We start from the raw sequence: 18401 nt of genomic DNA on the forward strand, positions 1-18401 counted from the left end.
TTAAACTGGAGTTGGAGTTTAAAACCGTGTCAAACTCCAAACTAGCGACAGAGAAATTGCCCCAATGTTTCTACAAACCCACAATCAGGGGGTGCTCATATCGTAGTACCGGTAGACGCACTGAAAGACAGCTCTGAGGACATGGTGAAAAAATAGCTTTTATTAATGAAAATTGATAACTTAAATATGCAAGCAGAAAAATGAGAGATATTTGTGGGGTTTTTTAAAAAAGAGAAAACAACAAAAACAAACAAAACAATCTCTTCTTTACTACTTTACACAAATGATTTAAATACAACAGAGCAGTTTACTGGACAATTGTTTATTTTTTATTTCTGTTTCTCATTTTTTTTTCCTTCAATGTTCTGTACACACTGATTTGGCCACAAGATGGCGACTGGAAGTAAAATTACACCAGAATGATTAACTCCAGCAAAAGGAATGCAAAAACGGAACAGAAAAAAGGTTGAGGGATGTTGCTGCACTGCGCCAAAGTGGCAGAATGCAAGTGTGATGTAAGGCAAAAATGTTAGGTGTCCCACTGGGTCGTCAGACAAACAAGACTCCAGATGATAAAAGATTAGTTAATTTGTTTTTGCGAGCCCATCAAAACACTGCATGTTGCCCCCCCCCCTGGCTCAAGTCCGACACAAACACATGGTCATAATACAGATATATCTCCCACCATCTGCCTGGCAAAGAAAAACAAAACAGATTTTTTTTGTTTGACAATGGACTGACCAGGTACTAGGACGTTTGGCTTAGAAGGACAACACATTTTTCTCAGGAAGTTTTGTGAATCGAAGAACAATGTATCCTTTACAACTCAGCTGAAGCTGAGCTTCCTGCATACACCCAAGCGTTCAGAGTCAATCACCCCCACCCTCCAACACTCTCGCTCCTCCGCCACCACAACATTATAAATAATATTTATCTATCGAACTATGACCCCCCTGCCTCGGCTGAGTGGCAGAGGCGTGGATTTTGAGGCGCCATTTTTGTCCCAGTTGGTTCCAGAGACTAGAGCGCCACTAGCAATATCTCCTTCTGCTCATCCCAGCTAATCAGGTGGATGCAGGTGCACTGTGCGTGTTTGAGGTTTTCATTTATTTATTTATTTATTTTTAATATGATCAATATGCTTGGAGCGAACAGATAAAATACAAACAGATAAATTCACGGGTCAAATGTACCCTCCCCCCTCCCCAAAATCACACTTTGTTTCTCTCTGTCAACAAAGACGTGGATTTGTGGCCGACCCGTCGCTATGGGGTGGCCGCTTTGTGCGTACTCGACGTAATAAACTTAGTGACAGAGGAGGCCTGATGCTTGGAAGATTAAGATTCGTAAAAAGTTGCGTTCTTTTTCGTTTTGTAAACCGGCACTTTGTTTCTTGTTTTCTTTCCCCCACCACGTTTTAAAAAAGAAAGTATATGGATTTGCTTTACTTTCTCGCCCATCCAATTAAAAGGAAGTATGGGATTTGAGCATTCCCTCAGCATTCAGGATATTCTGAGACTTGATCTACCCTTAAAATAACACAGGCACACATCTGGGCTCACACCCTCACACGCATAGGTAAGTCTCTGAAATTGAGACTACGAAGACCAGCATGCCTTGCTGTTGCTTGGCCCACCATGGGCCATGACAGAAAACCTCACTCCTAGACGGTCAAGTGGACATGATTAGACAGAGTCCTTGTGCTGGCATGAATGTTCTGCCACTGATGCAGATGCACGGACAGTCCAAAAGAGAAATATCTGTGTGTGGACTGATCAGAGGTGGGGATAGAGCGAGAGAGAGAGAGAGAGAGAGAGAGAGAGAGAGAGAGAGAGAGAGAGAGAGAGAGAGAGAGAGAGAGAGAGAGAGAGAGGGGGGGGGGGTGAGAAGGGAGAGGTCAGGAAAGCATAGTCAGCATGAGGGAGACGTCAGAAGATGGTGTGCGTTGGGTAAGTGTTGAGTAGTGCTGGTAGTGTCTCAGTATCTACTGTATGCCCAGGCGTCTGCCGCTGCTGCAAGGAGGTCATCTGCCATCACTCCATCATCCCCAGACATCGGACCGTGCCAAGACAGGCCAGACGGACGGGCACAAGTTGGCTGTCTGGCGCTGAGAAGTGTCTCTTCGCGTGCGTGCATGCGTGTATGTGTGTGTGTGTGTGTGTGTGTGTGTGTGTGTTTGCGTGTGCGTGTGTGTGTGGCGGCGTCTGGAAGCTCTATTCGTTGGGGATGCTCTGCAGGTAGGTGAGGATGTGCTGGATCTTGAGCAGGCGCTCGCGCAGCGTGGGCATGGACAGCACCGACAGCTGGTAGCGCGGGTCAACGGGCAGCACCGCCAGCAGCCACCAACAACACGCCGGCCCGTTAGGAGTGGCCTGCAGAGACAGAGAGAGAGGGAGAGAGAGAGAGAGAGAGAGTGTGTTAAAGGGAGGTGTTTTTTACCATCCTTAAAGAGACAGAATAATAGACACCGCCCGCACTTCAAAATCACGGAGTTTTGCCGTAGATCTCCATTTCTGGAGGTCTTGTACACGCCCACAGAGTGTAGCACTGTAGCTGCCTGTCTGCCTTAGCTGCTGGCTGTAGCAACTCGAGCTCGGCAAAACCGACTGCTTTTGTTTGTTTTGTTTCGTACTAACGTACTAACGTTTCTTGCTGACAGTACTCGGTGACCTCGAGAAAACGGGAGATCTAGCTGAAAACTTTCCAGACTTCTCCTTTAATTTATGACTAGACAGGCCAAGGTGAGATGAGAGAGAGGCTACTGTTTAGCTACTTTCAGGTGATTCCATTTTTAACATCAAATATTTCATGCAGGCCATCTTCTGCCCTCAGCGGAGTGCAGTGCAATGCAGTATTCCTTGCAGTCAGAGCGGAAGGCAAACTAAGCCCTCCAAAAACAGCAAAGCCATCAAGCAGACATCACCCAAACAGAGGCTGAGACAGAAGAAAAGTGAGCGGTCTACTGTAGCGCCACAGATAACAGATAATCCCTGCAACTAGGCAAACCACTACACTAGTGAAAAGACAGTGGTCCATATGAACTCCTGTAATTATAGCACAGTGTTTGCACAAACAAGACTAAGGCAAAACAAAAACAAACACCAAATCCAACCCAACACAAACACGGGCATCGTCACTTCCTTAACGCGTCAGCTGAGATTAGAGCTCAGGCCCCCCCGCTCCGAGGTGATGCTGTTCTATAAACGCTTAATCTCTTCACCCACTGCACTACGGAACACCCTCATTATCCACATGACGCAACTTCCACTATGGAGCCCTCTGGGCCACACTGGGGAATCTAGCACCATGTGGGGCCATGTAGACCACACGGAGCACACAGTACACCAACACACATACAGTATAGGGCAGGCAAAAGGAGTCTGTGATCAAGAGAGATGTTTGTGTTTGTGTGACTGAGTGTGTGTGTGTGTGTGTGTGTGTGTGTGTGTGTGTGTGTGTGTGTGTGTGTGTCTGTGTGTGTGTGTGTGTGTGTGTGTGTGTGTGTGTGTGTGTGACTGTGTGTGTGTGACTGTGACTGTGTGTATCTGTGTGTGTGTGTGAGACTATGTGTGTGTGTGTGTGTGTGTGTGTGTGTGTGTGTGTGTGTGTGTGTGTGTGTGTGTGTGTGTGTGTGTGTGTGTGTGTGTGTGTGTGTGCGTGTGTGCGTGTGTGTGTGTGTGTGTGTGTGTGTGTGACTGTGTGTGTGTGTGTGTGTGTGTGTGTACACAGTACACACTATAACACACTTCAGGACAACCTTGTGACATAAGAGCATTCTACCAGTGTTACGTGATTGTCCTCATGGCACCCTCTGTCCTACTTCTGGTGTGGAAGTCCATACTCTCACACGCCCCTCCCCGCCCCTCCCCTCCCCTCCCCTCCCCTCCCTCTCTCATGCCTGACTTGGACCCAATCCCTGCTCTGCTATGGAAATGAGTTCACTCGAACGAGCAAACGGGAGGGCGGGATTAACCCATCTCAGGAGCCACTGATCGGAGATCAGCCAGGGCCGGGGGTCGAGACACTTGATGATGACCTGTGCTGAGGTCAGTGCCCTTATCGGTTATTTGGTACATCTGCACTAATGAGCCATCAAGTCCTTCCTAAAGCTAAAATTGAGCATACTTAGCCACTCATGTATTCAGCTAACACCCTTTCCCCACGTTGGGTGGATACATACGTACTGTATATTCACAATGACCTCCAGTGCTGATAACATGTAACTTTTTTTTAACTGAGCAACCAAAGGTAGAAAACCAGACAGTTGAATGTCCCTTACCTGGATGTCTGCTTCTCTCTCAGGCATTGGGCCAAAGTGCTGTAGAATCTGGTTGCGGAATCTGGTTTTGAGGTTCTGGAACCAGGTGCAGGCCTGCTCATACACTTGATCATGCAGCTCCTGCAGCTTGAGCAGCTCCTCGCCATCACTCACCTGACAAACACACACACACACAACACACACACAATTCAATACTAATACAATGACAATATAGTTACGTACTAGTTATTCATCATGATAATTGTATATGACCATGGTAATATATCCAAGAATGTTGAACAATATTGTTGTTATTACCTCCGCCAAGGAGGCTATGTTTTCATGGGGGTTTGTTTGTTTGTTTGTTTGTTTGTTTGTCTATTTGTTAGCAAGATAACTCAAAAAGTTATGGATGGATTTCAATGAAATTTTCAGGAAAGGTCTGATATGACCCAAGGAAGAAACGATTAAAATGGGAGCGATCCGTATCACCGTCTGGATCCGGGAGGCGGTTATGTTTTCGCTTGGCGGAGGTCTGCGCTCTCTGAGTGCTTTTCTAGTTATTACTGTTATTATCGTGATCATCAGTTACAGTATATGCCTGTTCTGCTCACCTTGGTGTCCTCTAAGTACTGTATGTCAGCAATGCAGTATCCGTCCTTCATGCTGCGGGAGAGCACGCGGAAGCGCTTCCCCCCGATGGTGTCCACCACCGACCGTCCGTCAGGAAGGAAGTGGACACTCCGGATCAACAGCATGCAGCCGTAGTCCACAAACCTGAGAGACACAGGGGCGTCGTGGTTAGTGGGGTGTCCGAGCTACTGACCATGGTTGTCCCTCTCCACAGTTGCCAACAAAGAACAGTTAGCTACATGTCTGCATACTACATCTATACTGTATCAGTGATTAAGGGCCTACAGGACCTTGGGATTTGATTGTTTTTCTGCTAAGACACGATGCTACCCCTCTAGTACAGCTGAGTCCTAGTGGCAGGGAGGTCATACTAGTAGTGTCTGAGGTGGACCGTGTCAGACAAACATCAAAAATGTCTGTCTGAGGGGCTGGGTTTAGGGGGTGCCAAGGTGCCAAGGTGCCATCCTCACCCCTTCTGGGAGTCGTTGATGCACATGCCGAACTGGCGTGTGCCCGTCTCCATGCAGCGGCGGATCATGAGGCGGTAGCGCGGCTCGAAGACGTGCAGTGGGCAAGGCACTGTGGGATAGGCCATGGTGCAAACAAAGATGGGCACATTCTTCGTCAGGCTGGAGGAGAGAGACAATAAACATTTCAGTATCACTGCGACAGTAGGCAGACCGTCAGAGATGAATACAGGAGTAAATGGGTATTTGGAGGACCCTCCAAACTACTATATCATTTTACTACATTTTACTCATTGTTCTTAAAGTATATATTTTTGGCCTTTTTGCCTTTATCATCATTGGATAGTGAAGATGTATGCAGCTGACGCGCGGCCTGTACTCACTCAGACAGCTCTTTGGTCTCCTCCACGTGGACCTTCTCCCTCTCCGAGTGCTCCTCTGATAGGTGCTCCTTTATCACACTGTCCAGGACTCTTGCAACGTTGTATTTCCTGGCGGCAAGATACTAGGGAACAGAGAGAGAGAGAGAAAGATAGAGAGAAAGAGTGACGTGAGAAGAAGGGAGAGAGCAGTCATCCCACCCAGACCTGAAACCGGGTCCTAAACCTGCCCCTTGACCCTAATGCCCCACAGCAAGGCACGCTGATATAACAGTCAGCGAGCATACTGAACCATAACCACGTCACTCCGTCACAAGAGGAATTAGAGAGAACGAGATCAGGTGTGACGTAAGAGTGAGATGACGAGAAAAATACAGCCATTGACCCAGTCATGGTAGGGGTGGCCTAGACTTAGCATAGCACCAGGGCCTTAGCGATTACATAAGTGTGCGCACACAGTTGAGTAACAGCACAGTGGGCCAAGTGCAGGAGCTTTGCCCCAGGAATAATTCCACCAGCCGTTCAGTCTGCCTACAGTACGTCTCACTGACACGGAAATATCTGGCACCCAAAACGCCATTCATTCATAATATCACACCTCTTTTTCTGATTCACAAAAAAAATCGTTGGGCGGTTTTAAAACAAAATCGCTAAACTTTAACAAAGTAATCACTGTAGCTATGCAGCCAGATGATATATGAATGGGTAACGTCCAGGCTTCCGCGAAAAATATAGATTTGATTAGGTTGAGGCAACAAGTCCGTATAAGATGACATTTTTCTTTAAGGCTAGTCAGAAGAATAGCGGAAAATAATAGTTTATTTTACTGTCTATGGAGAATAACATGTGAGTTTGAAAGCTGTTGGACCCGGAAAACTATTTATTATCCCATTATTACATCATCACTTAAAAACCGAATTAAAGAACAACCCCTTCAGCTACTTCTCTACCGGGTGGAACGAGCTCAGATAAGAGCCAGCTCAGGGTCAGGTGGTGGTGACGGCCGTGTCCAGGTAACGAGCTCCTACCTCTTTCAGGCTCTCTTTGCAGAGTGGGCACTGCGGGGTGTGGTCCAGGCAGCGCTCCAGACAGCTTTTACAGAACGTGTGGCCGCAGGGGGTCGTCACTGGCTCATAGAACAATCTGGAATGAAAATCACAACAACACATAATGAATGGAAGAAGCTTTTTTTTTGCCATTTGTTGTGGCTAAGGTGTCAACTGAAATAAGTCCTTTTGATATTGTTCTCACCGTATACAGAGGGAGCACTCAAGGTCATTGGGGTCCAGCAAGTCCCTGCCCAGAATCCTGTGGGAGGTAGGAGAGGCTCTGCCACCACGAGCACTAGCGGTCACTGGAACAAAAGAAGGAGAGCACAGGACAGAGCAGGAGGAGGACAGGAGAGGTGAGGAGAGGAGAGGAGAGGAGAGGAGAGGAGAGGAGAGGAGAGGAAAGGAGAGGAGAGGAGAGGAGAGGAGAGGAGAGGAGAGGAGAGGAGAGGAGAGGAGAGCACAGGACAGGGCAGGAGGAGGAGAGGAGGAGAGGAGAGGCAAGAAGGAGGACAGAAACAACAGACATGCTTTTAGTCACTCATCCATTAGATGCATTCGGCCAGCTGCAGGTTAAAGCTGAGGCTGCACTGTGTTAAGCTGACGCCACCAAAAGTGGAGATTAATTGACACAAGGATGCTTCTTCTCCCAATTCAACTAGGCAAAAATGGAACTAAAATCCAACTAGACCAGCAGAAAATAACCATTCTTAGGGAGAGATTTACACATACGAATACTCACTAGTTGTAGCCAATACCTTTTAAGTAAATGTGTCCCTAAATCTATTCTAAGAGTGAATCAATAGGTCATGTACTTTCTCGCACCATACACAAAGTACAGTATCATTGCCGTTTAAAACAGTGGTAGTGTAAAGGTCCATGCAATAACTATGTTATATATTAGCTAAGCCTCTCTATAAGACTGTCACTGTAGCACTACAGCAGCATTACTCCTGCCCCACTGTCACCTCTTACCTCCTTGCTTTTTATGCTTGTTGGGTCCGCTATAGACAACAGACGATCCGGCTCCTGTCGATGACAACTTCCTCTTGAGCAGCAAGGCCTTTTCCTGGTCACCCAGCTGGGGCGCGGAGTACACACGCTTCAGGCCCTCCTCGCCGACCCCGCCGTGGTTGCGGAGCGAGTGAGCTCGGCTCAGGCCTGAGCGCTCCAGACTCTCCGACCGACCCGCCTTCTGACCGCGCCAAGAGGAGGAGGAGGGAGAGAAGAGAACCACAGTGAGATATCAGGCTACCGCGCATCGAAATCAAGCTGACCAAAGATGGACATTCTCTGATGGCCCAAACAAAGTGTGCCAACATCAGAAGTGCACAGGCCTCTCATAGAACTCTGCTACTTAAGGGCAGCACTCAGGAGCAAAACAAATGGATGCTTTAACATGGAACAAAAGCCAGCTGCATTTTTCAAATCATGAGTATACTGTAGCATGTGACTCTACATAGATAGGTAGATAGATAGCTAATACATAAAGCATAAAGAGGAGCTGGGGACCATATGAATAATAGATAGATAGATAATACATAAAGCATTAAGAGGATCGGGACCATATGAAGAACAGATAGATAGATAAGGACCATAATGAATAACGGATAGTGTGTCCATCCACACAGCAGCACAATCGCTGGCATCAAAAGCACACAATCTACGGGATGAAAGGGCGCCTCTCTGCCAAGGCAGCTAACTGTGACCAGCAGAGAGAGCGGCCAGTCACGCGCTCACACGTGATGAGCCACTGCAACTTGGACAGTCTCTTACTTTACTCTACGCTTTCCCCATCAGTTGGCAGAGTTGTTTCAAAAGATTGCTTTTAAAGCACATAATTTCACTAAGTTTGCAATCCATCTGCACCATCTTCACCGTAGCAACCGTAATTTCCCAACTATTAGCCGCAGCCTATACAATGATTTTGCAAAAAGTTCTTCAGCTATGAGGCTGATTCACGGGGGCGACTGATATGGTATTAATATGGTTCTGTTTATTTCAACATACAGTACATAAAACACTCTCCTGCGGCTTATACAGAATGCGGCTAATACACAGGAAATCCCTGTATGCATTCTGTGGGTTTATAAGTGCAGCTGGCTGCTTCACAGCGTTGCTGTGTCCACAGCTCTGTTTGGCCTGGCTGCTGCTGGAGCGTACCTCAGGAGGGCCTGGATACGGGTGAGCAGAGGCTGCCCGGAGAGGTGCCTGGCGCTGGGGGGAGAAGGGGACCTGCTGCTGCTGCTGCTGCTGCTGCGGTGGAGCATGGGGGCGGCTCTTCTCCTGGGAGAGGTCCGACACCTGGGTCTTGCTGCGCAGATGTGGGGAGGTGTTATGGGCCGTGTCTCGCAGGCCAACCTTCACATTGTCACAGGCCGGAGACAGCAGGCTAAGGAGGATCTATAAGGGAATGCAGAGAAAGAGAGAGAGAGATAGAGAGAGAGAAGGTTGAGAGATATGTTGTTAGAGCCAATGCATGATCAGAAGAGGAGAACTACAGAAAAAGCAGGACGTTTTGACACAGACACATTCAGTGATAGGCCTTCACCCGGGAGAACCAGAGCTGGACAGCTGCACTGCACAGGTGTCTGTCAGTCAGGGCGAGGTGAGGAAAGGACAGGCTAACAGCATTGGGGGATGGGGGAGGGTGTGGATTCTGGAAACTGGACTGTGCCAAGACTGCGCAAACCCAGCGGGCGCCTGAGAAAAGCCATCATCACCCCACAGCTCCACTGTGGCTCTGAGACGGGACAGTGGCCAACAGACTCCTGTTCAACTGATTTATACCCTTAAACCATTTTGTTGCATTCTTGTCTTAACAGTTTTCTGTGGGATCCTGTTTCTGCCCTAATCTCAACCTACTACAACTGTATGTCAGAAACAGAAGATTTGTCAGCAACGTAAGTGAGCGCACCCATGTCTCATGGTGTTATTCAGTGCACTTCAGACACCATCATCCCCATGACTATGACAACTGCTGTACACAAGACTGCCAAGATGTTATGGGAAACTCAGCGTTGACCGTATTCATCAGTGATAACTATGGGTGCACCTGGCACAGAGACCATTCTCTAACTCAGCTAACTAGCCTTGAAGGCTTCCAAAACATTGCAGATTGCATTAGTGAAACAAGCTTTAAAGGAACCAAGTGGAAAGGTCAGCAAACATGCTGAAGTGAAAACAGTTTGCAGGCAAAAGGACTAATGGCCATACAGTACATTGTTTTAATGTAGGGTGCAATAGCTGGATCTCCCAATGCGATGTGAAAATATGGGTTCTTGTTAATTGACTATGAGCTTAGTAACATTACGGATAATGTGCATGTTCTTTTGCTTGGTATGTTTTATCTAGAGAGTTTTGTGACTGTGAGCTCATCCAGCCAGCCAGCAGCCAGCCACAACAGGACCTGGTGTCCAGGCACTGAACTGTGCCATAACAACACACTCAAATTCTACTGCCCATTTCCTGTCTTCCTTCCTCTTGATATCTCTCCACAACTTGCTCAATCTTCTCCCCACTCTCTCACTCCCTCACTCCCTCCTCTCCCAAATTCCTGTATCTCCCTTTCCCTGCATAAGCGTTCAACAAACACTCGGTCCAAATCACGGCAAGAGGATGTTTTCTACTCTTCAAAGGAATGAAGGAGGGAATGGGGGCGTCATGGACAGAATCATAAACAAGTAAACAAAGACACACACAAACTAGAGAAAACAAGGGCCCATTTTTATGCAATAGCCCGAGTTCTCCACTTGAGTTAATGTCATTACTTAGAAAGTCACAAGGCTTGACCCAGCAGAGACAACTTGTATAATCTGATAAAAAACACTCGCATGCTGGCTTGAACACTAACAGCCATTACCTAGCATGTGAAACTGTGCTGTGGAACTTGAAAACATCATTTCTGACAGGATACATGTATGTCTCTGTAACTCTACAGTCTATAATCTGAATAACATGATGGAGGACAAGCCATCAGGTACCGATTACGTAGATCACACTGTACAACCACAATAGTAACCCATCTCACCCAATATCCATCTCATCACTCTCGTTCATCAACCCCCAACGCCATGTTATTTATGGTCGGCATTGGTTGTTTCTCACTGCATTGAGGAGCAGGGGAGGAGTGTGTGCATGCACCACACATGTGCCAAGGCTTGCCCACAAGGTGTAGCCAATATTTCCAAGGTTGGCCGCCAGATAACAATGGGGACAGGATGGTGGTGGGAGGCATTCAGACTTTATTTGACATATGATTAGGTTCTCACGAAACAACTTAAGCACCATGGCCTGGTAAACATAACAACGAGTCAAGGGCCTTTCAAAAGCAAAGCCAACCATGAAGCAGTGTCTTACCAGTTCTACTTCACGCTTGGCTTGACAGAAGCTTTCATCCAAAGCCAGGCAGTGCAGGAAGACTTGAAGTGATTCATCAACCTCACCCATCTCTTGCAAGACCTTGGCTTTACGGTAGTAGCCCTGGAGGGAGAGAAAGCGACATAAGTTGCTCTGAACAAAACATGCAGATCTGAACAAGCTAATGCGGGCTTCAGAATACTGATTCAAGACTTGGATAACCAGCCTGGCTAAATACACTATACTGTATGTGACTGCACATTCATTTGCATTGTGAATCTTGAGAATAATCATACATCAACACATGTTGGCCATTTACTACTAACCCCTTTTATTACTCATTCCAAACTTATCTAATAATAACTACATGATGTATCAGGCAAATACAATGTTCACCTGGTGACAAAAGTCTTTTGAAATGAATATGTATATAGAAAAACAAAATACTGCAATACTATACTTAAGATTAACAGTATGTGGGCCTCTACCCTGAGCTAATTAGCTTACACAAAGATAAATTTAACTGACTGCTACAACTGCTTGACAGTGATAAAAATACTGGCAAAGACGATGACGGCTCTAACAGAGAAATCCCCATTGGATAGAGGGTTCCTCGAAAATGACCTGCTGACCCATATAGGAGATACACACCTAATCCTGGCCTCAACCACACCAGTTCAGCCTTTGCTCTCCATCCAGTACATGCTAGCAGGCTTGAGAAAACTCCATCAGTGAGAACACTGTCAGAGGCTTCATTTGGTTAACCTACCTCGGGTGACGGGGCAGAGGTCAAGCAGAAGTCCAGTTCTTCCAGGGCCTTCGGATGCTGTCCCAGCCCCATCAACGCCTCAGCACGGGATGCACGAACACGCACATCACCAGGGTCTAGGTAGAGAGAGAGAGAGAAAGAGAGACTTAAAACTTGTCCATTTAGAATTGTAGGCCATTCTCTTTTTCTGTAATAGGTTAATACACTTATCATTACTTAGTATTTGTCAAATCGTGTGATTAAAATCCTTTTTTTTTTTTTTTTGTAAAACAACTGCTATCATGGCTATTGCCGTAACAAATAAAAACAATAATAATAATAAAAAAAAGAATATTGTTTCAGTCACCTTGCTTGACTGTACTCATGATTGAAAAGAAAATTGCAGTTGTGTGTGTTAAGCCGTGCCTGTCTTCATATCGCTTTGCAATACTCTACAGGCACATGCCATTTATGTTACATAGCCGTCCTTCAGTCAGTTCAGGAAGTTAAGTCAGCAAAACATCACAATACTATAGACAAATACTGTATGCTATTCATCAGATAGTTCAGAGAGTCCTAGATAACAGCAGGAATGCACTATGATATGTGATATTTTCTAAAGGACTGTCTGCATAATTGTTCCTTCACCACTTGATTTTCACTGCAAATATGGTCTTCTGCTTGTAACTCCGAGATAATGTATTCAAAAATCAAGAAAATTTTGGCCACAGCCCTGCATTCCAAAGCTTTGTTACGACACTGGGTGAGGGCAGATGTGGTGGTTATAACACACCACTATATTTGACAGATGTACCTAGGCCTAACTGTGAGACACAGTACACTTGAGACATGACCACCACAGACCCTTGCAGGTTATTCTGGTTTAAAAGTAGAAATACTTCAAAAATCATCAAACCACAATTGCATTTCGCTAACAGACTGAGCATTCTTCTCCTGCACAGTGTCCATCTGCCCAGGACACATGCTGCCTCAGTAGCTACAGTACACACTTCAACTGTTATGTCACTCAAATATAGGTCACCCTATGAGTGTGCACCTTGACTGTCCTGTCGTCAGACCTGTGTCTGACCCAAATACCTGTACAGCTATGTCCGAACCATGAACTGAATCATGTCAGTCTAATTTCAGAGTGCATTACCATGATGTAACACAGGTTTAAATGCCTATATGTTAGCCACTCAGTACATGTTTTTTAGCCTTCCAAATCCTAGTCGTTTGACAAAGGTTTGCCGATAAACCTATTCACATGGTGGATTTCTACCATTCAGCGTGCCAGATAAATAACGTAAAGTCTCCCATTGTTTGTCTTGGTTTTGGCTGTTGGAGGCTGAGGATACTGATGATAACGTTAGCTTAGCATGAGCTGTTTAGCCTAGAGGTAAAGTGTGAGCCTTGAGTTAATTTAGATGTAAAGTCACTGAATCATTAGTCTACAAAGGTAGGTTAACACTAGTTAAGTCATGCTGTGTAGCACACATTTTTCTATTGCTGTCTAGGTTACAAAACATGTTGCACTATGTCACGACCTCCCTTACACAACGATTCGCTGCTGCGCATGCTCTTTGCGTCGGTTTTGTAATAAGGTTACATGATAAGCAAAAATATGTTAGCCTCAAGAAGGCTACAAGACATGTTGGTCCGTAGAACTCAGGCCTAAACTCCCTGTGAATGCGTATTTTCTAGCATGAAAAAAATATAACTAACTGTACATAATTTCATAATACCAGGGCTAACGGTAGCCTACATCTAGCTGATGAAGTGTGAGTCTGACATTATCCTGAAGTGAAAAACAGACAACAAAGCAATAACTTACTGTCACTTACCCGTATTTATTAGACTGTTAGCTAATGCAAGGCCCTCTTCAAAATGTCTCGAGCTGATTAAACAATCAGTCTCAGCTATCGTTTTCGACCTTTTCATTTCATCGGGGAAACACTTTTCCATAACTCCGTAGAGAATCACATTAGTTCGGAACAGTCCTGGCCTTATCCCTAAGTCCTCGTTGCACACCTTACATTTAGAGAAAATGCCACCTTCTAAACATCTCCTACAGTAAGAATGCCCACAGATGACTGTGACAGGTTCGCCAAGAAATCTGTGACATCCTGGGCAGTTGAAGATATCATCCCCGGCACCTGTCCGATGAGCGTTTGTCAAAACCGAAGGCGTTTCCTCTTCAACCTTTTTCTTGAAGTTCCGCAGAATGCACTCCACCAAGGTAGTGAGTTGATCTGGTCGTACAGAACCATACCTCAAAGCCATAGAAAATAAATCGATGGCTTCTTTAAGACGGTTTTCTGACGCCAACGCATCAGCTTTTAATAAAATTAGTCTCTGGTGATCTACATGGTCCTCTTCGTCGTCCCAATCGAAGTCGCTTTCGGGCGCTATGAAAAATCCCCCTTTCTCCTTCAACGGATCTTCTTCTTCGGGAGCCTGAAGAGACATTGTTCAGCGGTGGCATACAGAGTCTAATGCCAGCTATTCTATTTTGTTATTTACAAATTGTTTAGCCATCTATGTACAATACAGCATATGAGCCAGTTGGAATTCCTGCCGAAGCTCTCTAGTCCACACGTTGTTACATAAAGCGTGGTCACGTGAACAAAAAAGGCGCACTCCGATTGGGCAGAGAGGCTTGGTTACAAAACCTGTGTTCTGAAGTTTCATAACTACAACTCCGGAAGAATAACAGTGCGTACCAGCAAAGGTATCAGTGCGATTCGGGAGAAGAACTGAGAAATTAACTTCAACAGAATATAAAAATCACTTTCGTTTAGGTTTAATTTGTTTCCAGTGTGTGTTTTAATAACCTGCGTTTCGCTGTTCGTGATTCTTAAATGATCAATAAAGTGTTACAAAATGGTTACATCAGCAGCTGATAGATCATAGCGTTCCAAGGTAATTTGCCGGCAATGACATTTTCCCCGCCCATAGTTTAACAGTCTCGCCCACCTCCGGCTCCAAAACTTGAATCATATTCATTTTTTCCATGGATTATAAGACATAACACGGCAGGCCCAAAACCAGCTATGGTTATGGTTATGGTAGGCCGCCCTACATGCCACGCCATGCATGCATCTGGCACTGCCGACCCTATTTGGCAATCCAGGTTTTTTTCATCTGTGGTCTCCCAATGGTGGAATAATCTGCCAAACTCCACCAGGGCAGGGGCTCAACCTTAGAAAAATTCTTAATTGACACACTCTTTCAATCTCCTCTCCTAGCTCTTCTGGCAGCCTCACAGGCCTTACCGATACACTTATCAAACTCTTCCCTCCCACTCTCTCTGTGTTCTACTACCTCTTCATAGGCCTAATTCTAGCCTATAGACTACTGTATGGAGAACTATGCTGTTTTTTTTTTTTTTGTTTTTTTTTAGCTTATAGGCTTTAGGTGTAAAATACCTAACTATGCCTTTAATTTACCATAACTGAACAGCTTCAGAGTCATTGGAATGGTTTGGCTATAGCCTATGTATTCTGAATGATGGCCGTTTCACTTTCAATAGTGGAAAAACAAGCGGAGCTGAAATAACACCCTGCATCTTTGGGCTGGCGGGTCAGTGCACTGACAAACAGAAAGTCATGCTCATGAAAAGGCAGACTGACCGATTGAGGAGTAGGCTAAAATATAATACACACTAAAGATGTAGGAGGAGCTCTGCAGCCTATAGGCACTCCTGTTTTCTAGCACTATTGTCAGACACAGCGATAACTCCCAGCTATATTATCCTGCTCTGTTAGATAAGGTAGGCTATAGCTATGGCAACATAAATAGATACGTAGGCTACTACACATCATACAACCATCTTACAGCCATCCAAATATGAATGGTCTGGTCTACACAACCAGAGATTAAGCAAAAAATGTGAAATTCAAGCATCCCGTAGGCCTACCCGTCAGCAGACATTCAGGCTGCACACAACCCCCGACGTTCCAGACCTGACAGCACACATATTCTCCAAAACTCCTGGAGAAGGTCTGAACAGCTTCATTATTGTATTCCATTTTTTTTTTGGTGTGACCTACAGCTAAGAGCCTGATACCAAAGCATACAGGAAACAGTTTGAGACTGATAGAAAATACATATTTTATTATACTTTTTTGAAAAAGGTGTCCAGCTTAGAGAAAGTCTCCAATAAAAACATTCCAAGTTTATTACCTCCAATATTTAAAAGCTCAAGGCATATGTGCTTATAAACCAATATAAATGGATGGACATCAATGACAACAGAGTTGAACAGAACACAACATAGGCTTCGGGTCTACAATATATAAGGGCTTCCACAAGAGCCAATCAGGACAGGCTACCTCATAAATGTGGTGACATACACAGAAAGAAAAGGAAAGCTAGTGATTGACAGCTAATCAAGAATGGTGCCAGGCAGCCAAAGTACTGTAGTTTCAATGCAACAGGATGTCCATATAGGCCTACCAAGCACGTCTTGGGCACCGCGTTGCATTCTGGGACGTGGCAGACATGTTGATGGCCTCACGTATGTAAGCCATATTTTGGCTAAATCACTGTCTCAAATCGCGTACTTCTGCACTTACAATATTTAATTTGAGTGTGTGAGGGCATTCACACTGAAACTTCGAACGACACGAAGGGCACTCACTGCAAGTCCCCGGATGGTGCATTCATAACGGCCAAAAAGCTGAGTGTGGAAAGATGGACACTTTTCACACTCAACGGACGCCATCTTGGCTCTATAGCAGAAGGGGAGGGAGTATTTTTAAACTCGTGGAAATCACAGTAGAGAAATCTGAAGCAGCAGCAGTGGAAAACACACTTTAAAGAGGTACAAGCAAGTTATAACATAATCTGTTCATGTTTTGACACAGTATGACCATGTCAACGTCGAATAAAGGACATCAATAAAATTATATTTACACGTGATCGTCATTTCCGTGAAGGGCACGGAGGTTAGTGTTTGATGTGAGACAACACTGTTCTGTTCAAATGTGCACACTATGCCAGTAAGCACACAGTGCACTAGGGGTGGGCGATATATCGTGATTGTTGTGTTAACAATATTGAAATTAACATTATCAAGTATTTTTTAAAAATTCAAAAGACGCATTAAAAACTACAAATTCATTAGATCAGAGGGTGCATGTAGCAGAAAACCTTTGACTGTTACATGATCACGTGATCGCTATTGGGCCTACGTAGTCACGTCATCTCTCTCAGGCATGGTTACCGCATGAGCGCAACACCGGTTAACATGGGTAGGCTAAACAATTGACAGAAGAAGACAACATGTAGACAGACAGCAACAGCCTCGCAATCTACCCCAGATGATTTAGTTGCTAGACGTGGATCAACCTCACTGGCATGGAGGTGGTTTGGTTTTCGAGAAGACTGATGTTGCACAAAAGACGGTACTCTGCAAGGTGTGTTGGAAACATGTTGCTGTTAAAAGCAGCTCGATGTTACGTCACTGTATGTTTATTTCTGTGCGTGCTTGCTTTGGTCTGTTTGTTTCTGTCTCTGTCTTGTGACTTTGTTAATTTCAGACAATCCCGAAAGCAAACCGCACCTAATTGCCGGGCGATATGATTGGGGCGCCCGCCCTTTAAAATGGGTGTCCTCCGTCCGAGAGGAGGGTTCTAGGTTCTCCGACGTTCGCATTCTTTGGCCGCCGCCTCGCCACGATACACCACGCTGCCGCTCCGCCCTGGGTTTTTTCCGTGCCGTCGCTCCTGCCTGCTCTCCCGAGTGAGAGTCCGGGAAAAGACTGGGGATCGTCTTGGCCTTCTTTTTGAGGCCTTTTCTTTGGACATTATTTTTTTTTTCGTTCCACTATATTTTTCTTATTATGTATCTTTTTGTAAATAAACACTTTTGACTTTAGTTGCTGCGTCTGCCATCTACTTTTTGTTCATGTCCAACAAGCCCTAGACCGGGACGTGACAAAATGGGGGCTCTCTTTAGTTCTGCCGTCGATATTTTTTGTATTTTCCGTAATACCTGTATTTTCTTTAGGAAGCGCACTTGCGACCAAAGAGGCTCTGGTGAGTTAGTGTTTTGATTATTTTATGATTTGGTGGTGGGTTAATGAAGTTACTCCGGGGGGAGGTTTATTGTGAATCTCCAATTGGTACGCTTCGAAGATATTTGAGGTTTAGTTGGTTATGGGGATTAGAGGCCAGAGCTTCGCCCAGATTGGGTTAATGGTTGGAGTAATGATTTTAGTGAAGTTTTTGAGCATTCGTAGATGGGCAGACTAAGTTTTTCATTACGTTGCGTTTTTCCTTGTGCACATCCGTGGTGGCTTCGTAGCCAAGTGTCTTTGTTTAATTACAAAGCACGTGTGGTTTTTTGTGGCATTATAGGTGGCAAATGTTTGGAAACTTTTTGTGGCTTTTTGAGACTTTTGCTGCTCGGCTAGGGCGTTCATTTTTGGGTTGGAGGGGCTTTGTATTAGATAAGCCGATTTGGTGAAATTGCAGTTGTTTTGCTAAATTTGACTTCCACAGA

The 18401-nt window shown here is 45.3% G+C and overlaps 1 protein-coding gene across 2 annotated transcripts; it reads right to left on the minus strand.

Moving 5' to 3' along the window:
* Window positions 1-138: 138 nt before the first annotated feature.
* On the minus strand, window positions 139-14501 carry lonrf1 (LON peptidase N-terminal domain and ring finger 1). 2 transcript variants are annotated; one of them, XM_062523611.1, is made up of 12 exons: window positions 13739-14501; window positions 11916-12031; window positions 11147-11269; window positions 8951-9190; window positions 7763-7979; window positions 6990-7092; window positions 6767-6881; window positions 5742-5863; window positions 5362-5520; window positions 4873-5035; window positions 4280-4432; window positions 139-2372 (listed from the first exon to the last, which is right to left on the minus strand). In XM_062523611.1, the coding sequence occupies exons 1-12, from the start codon at window positions 14361-14363 to the stop codon at window positions 2214-2216; spliced, it is 2295 nt and encodes a 764-aa protein (XP_062379595.1). In that variant the 5' UTR covers window positions 14364-14501; the 3' UTR covers window positions 139-2213. The 2 variants fall into 2 exon arrangements, with proteins under 2 accessions (XP_062379595.1, XP_062379587.1); XM_062523603.1 differs by having other exon boundaries at window positions 7763-7982.
* Between the last annotated feature and the right edge of the window lie 3900 nt (window positions 14502-18401).

This window comes from Sardina pilchardus, chromosome 2, assembly GCF_963854185.1.
Source record: "Sardina pilchardus chromosome 2, fSarPil1.1, whole genome shotgun sequence".
Lineage (NCBI taxonomy): Eukaryota > Metazoa > Chordata > Actinopteri > Clupeiformes > Clupeidae > Sardina > Sardina pilchardus.